The following is a 3,747-nucleotide window of genomic DNA, read 5'->3' as shown; positions in this document are numbered from 1 at the left end:
GTGTTAAGTGACCCAGATGCTTTGGGGACTGGAGAGACAGAGCTGGCTCAAACCAGAACCTTGCCTCTCAGAGCTCCCTGCTGGGTAGTGGGTGTTGTTGCTAGGTGCCATTGTGTCTGTTTTGGACTCCTGGTGACCCCATGTGACAAGAGTAAAACCACCCCACAGGGTTTTCTAGGCTGTCCTATGGAGCCACGGGATGGGTTCGAACCGGCAGCCATTCTGTTTGGAGACACGTGCTTCACGGCTGCCCCAGCAAGGGTCCGTAGAGCAAGGAGGCACGGAGACAGCAGCTCGACCCTGGACACATCCCTTCATGGAGGCAGCGCCCGTGGCAGGGGAACCGAAGCCATGGGAGAGGGTAAGAGGCGAGGCCCGCTTAGCAGAGCAGCCCCCCGACCCGGCCCTGGAGGTGTTGCCCTTCCTCCAAGAGCCCGGTGGGGGCCGGGACTGAGCCTCCAGATGGGGTCCGTGAGGGACATTAACTGAGGTCAGCACTTGGGACCCCAGCTGCACCGCAAAAGGAACATGAGGCAGTCGGTTCCCGGAAGGATGACAGCCTGGGGAACCCCCGAGTTCTGCTCTGTCCTTTAGGGTCACTCTAAGTCAGAATCTACTTGATGCCAACAGGTCTGGTTTTGATTTTAAGGAGCCCTGGTAGAGCAGCGGTTAAGTGCTCGCCGGCTAACTGAAAGGTCATTGGTTTGAACCCACCCACTGGCTCCGTGAGAGGACAGGACGATGTGGCGATCTGCCCCCACCACGATTACAGCTTAAACCCTGTGGGGCAGTTCTGTCCCGTCCATGGGGTCACCATCGAGCCCCTGCTGCCCCACGAGGGGCTTCTGGAAAGAGGCCAGACAGCTGCTGTGCTGAGTCACGGTGAGCTCAGCTCAGAACCCAGGGCGGGAAGGGCCGCGCTGACCTCATCCCCTTGGGATTGGCTGCCCCAGGCTGGGACCCTCAGGGCCAGGCCCCAGGCCCCTCCCCCACGAGGCCGCGGGGTGGGACGGAGGCTGTCAGCTGCTTCCTGTCTGCTCTCGGTTCCTGGTCTTTGCCTGGGATCCTGCCTGAGGCCCTATTGTCCCCTCTCTCTGGGTCCGCGGCTCAGTCTTGGTCCTCTCTCTGACATCTTTCCCGTCTGGGGTCTTGGTGTCTCTCTTGGACTTCGTGTCTCCGGGGAGAGCTCGTGGGGTGGGGGAGGGGAAGCTGATGGCACTACCTAGTCAAACAGTGGCGCCCCAGTTACTCATTGACCAGTTGTCATACCTCAGCCTCCTGACCTTTAGTCCCAGGCAGGTGCCACCTGTGCAGAGGGGACTTTGAAAAAGTGCACACAGGAGGGGGAAGGAGAAGAACTGAGCAGAGAAGCTCCGAAGAGGGATAGAGTCCATAGGGGGTGGGGAGACAGACCCCGAGAGAGTGGGGGGACAGACTGGGGGTGGGGCAGAGACCCAGAGAGAGAAGGGCAGAGACGGGGGGGGGGCAGAAGCCCGGGGGGCATGGAGACCCAGAGAGAGGGGAACAGAGATGGGGGGCAGAGACCCAGAGAGAGAAGGGGCACAGAGATTTGACTGGGGGTGGGGAGAGAGATCCTGAGAGAGAGGGGCAGGGCCAGGGCCAGGTGGGGCCTCACCCATCACGGTCCCACAGAGCACAGAGCACTCTCAGGAAAGGCGAGTGGAAGCAGCGTGCACTTGCTCCCCAAGGACAAAGACGAGAGGGCGCCCTCGCTCGTGGGCCGGAGGGGACAGTGTGGGAGTCCTGTTCCCCACGGACAGCCCGGCAGGGGAGAGCCCAGTGACCCCAACGCCGACGTGTGCCCCAAAGGAGGTTTATTGCCCCCCGAGACCGACCCCCCATCCCCCAATAATTACAAAAGTAAGAAAAATGCCCAAGTCTCCCCGCCATCCCCACCCCGCCCAGGAAAACGTTATAATTTATGCAGAAAACAGAGTCCAAGGCTCAGAGCTTCAGCCCATTTTCTTCCAGATGGTGAGCGAGGCCGTGAGCACGCCAGCCACAAAGATGGTCACCGTCTGCCACGTGGGGGTCCCAAAGTAGGAGAGGAGGCCGTCCTGCGAGGAGAACAGCCGTCACTTCTCCCGTCACTTCTCCCGCACCTTGGGCCGGGCCGGGCAGGGAGGAAGCCGGGGCATGAGGAGCGGGCAGGACAGCAGCGGGCAGGGCCCTGGGATGAACGGGTGCTGCAGACTTGGGTTTAAAGGGTCATCAGTGAACTTGAGGCCTTCGGGAGGAAGTGCAGGCACCCGGGAGGGCAGAAGGCACCAGGTGGCTCAAGGGTCACTGGGAGGTCAGAGGTCACCAGGAGATCCCAGGTCAAAGAGAGGTCAGCAGGTGCCAGACACATACGGAAGTAGGATGTGAAGTAGGTTGAGACGCCGTATGGTGGTCTGGAAATTGGGGTAGGGAGGTACTCTGGGGAGCGGGGGTGGCTCAGGAAGGTCCATGGGTCCCAGAGGACTTCAGGGCGAAGGGGAAGGGGTTGGAGGCCTCACCCAACCTCCCTGGTCCTGGATCCAGCCCAGAAGCCGTTCCCGAAGGAAGTCCAGCGTCCAGCCCATGATGGTTCTGATCAGTTCCGGCACCTTCGTGCATAGGGCCTGCGGGCAGTGGGTGGACGTTAGGAACCAAGATTTGTCCCCACTGCCTGGTGGTGGCAGCCCCAAGCCGCCTTTCTCAACTCTCTGCCTCCCCTCCTGGCCCCCTGCCGTCTCTGTGCTGCCCCCAATCAGCGTGCGCGTCATAAGCTGGCTTACATCACTGCCCACTGCTCTGCTCAACAGCCTTCTATGGCTCCCTAGTGCCGTGGAATGAAGATGCGGAGGCCCAGATGGGTCCACGGCACGGACCTCGCCTCATGTCATTTTCCGCTGTGTTTCTGTGCCCCCGACCCTCTGCCGTTTCCTCATCCCCCACAACTCTTCCCCTCGTCAGGGGCTTTGTACTTCGACCTAAAACAAGAAGCTCTGGTGGCACAGTGCCTAAAGCATTCGACTGCTAACCAGAAGGCTGGCGGTTCAAATCCACCAGTCACTCAGCGAAAGAAAGACAGGGCAATCTACTTCCATAAAGATTTACTGCATCGGAAATCCAGTGGCGGTTGCCAAGTCGGAATCGACTCCTTGGCAGTGGTTTTGGTTTTACTTTGGTTACCTGAGACAGCCCTCAATGGAGCAAATTCTCACTCGCCTCTCAAAGTTCAGGTCAAACGTCACTTCCCCAGAGAGGGCCTTTCTGTCCTCCAGACCAGGTAAGACCTCTCTCCTCGCCGCAATCTGTCCTCCCAACTCCTGGAACTTGCCCTTCCCACATAGCCACAAGCTACAGTCCACAGTTAACACTGTCCTGAATTTGCTACCAACACCAGTTGCCACAGAGGCGATGCTGACTCACGGTGACCCCGTGTTTCAGGGTAGAACGGTGTTCCACGGTGTCCACGGCTGTGACCTTTTGGAAGACCACCAGCCCTGGCTTCCAAGGCGTCTGTGTGGATTTGAACCGCTAACATCTCAGTTGGTAACCATTTGTCCCAGAGTCACCTTATGAATTGATAAATCACGTCGTCTCACTCCTTTGCTTAACCCAGCGGATCACTCATGTCTCAGAACAAACGGAAAATCCTTACAGCGGCCCCCAAGGCCCCACAGAGTCTCACCCTGACTGACTCTGCCCTCACCTGCCACCTTCTCCCCCCTTGTTCACTCCATTCGAGCCACACGGGCC

General features: G+C 59.4%; 1 protein-coding gene across 1 annotated transcript in view; it reads right to left on the bottom strand.

Moving 5' to 3' along the window:
- Positions 1-1,973: 1,973 nt before the first annotated feature.
- BAX (BCL2 associated X, apoptosis regulator) overlaps positions 1,974-3,747 on the bottom strand; it is a 3,744-nt gene continuing 1,970 nt past the window's right edge. Inside the window, exons 4-5 of the mRNA XM_007942998.1 lie at positions 2,520-2,624; positions 1,974-2,078 (exon numbers count right to left, since the gene is read on the bottom strand). Of these exons, the coding sequence (XP_007941189.1) occupies positions 1,974-2,078; positions 2,520-2,624 (210 nt within the window). The remainder of the gene's footprint in view (positions 2,079-2,519; positions 2,625-3,747) is intronic.

The sequence above is a fragment of the Orycteropus afer genome, unplaced genomic scaffold, assembly GCF_000298275.1.
Source record: "Orycteropus afer afer isolate SDZICR_OR568_19922 unplaced genomic scaffold, OryAfe1.0 scaffold00099, whole genome shotgun sequence".
In the NCBI taxonomy this organism is placed as follows: Eukaryota; Metazoa; Chordata; class Mammalia; order Tubulidentata; family Orycteropodidae; genus Orycteropus; species Orycteropus afer.
Note: the sequence above shows the minus strand (reverse complement) of the source record. Positions and strands in the feature narration are given on the sequence as shown.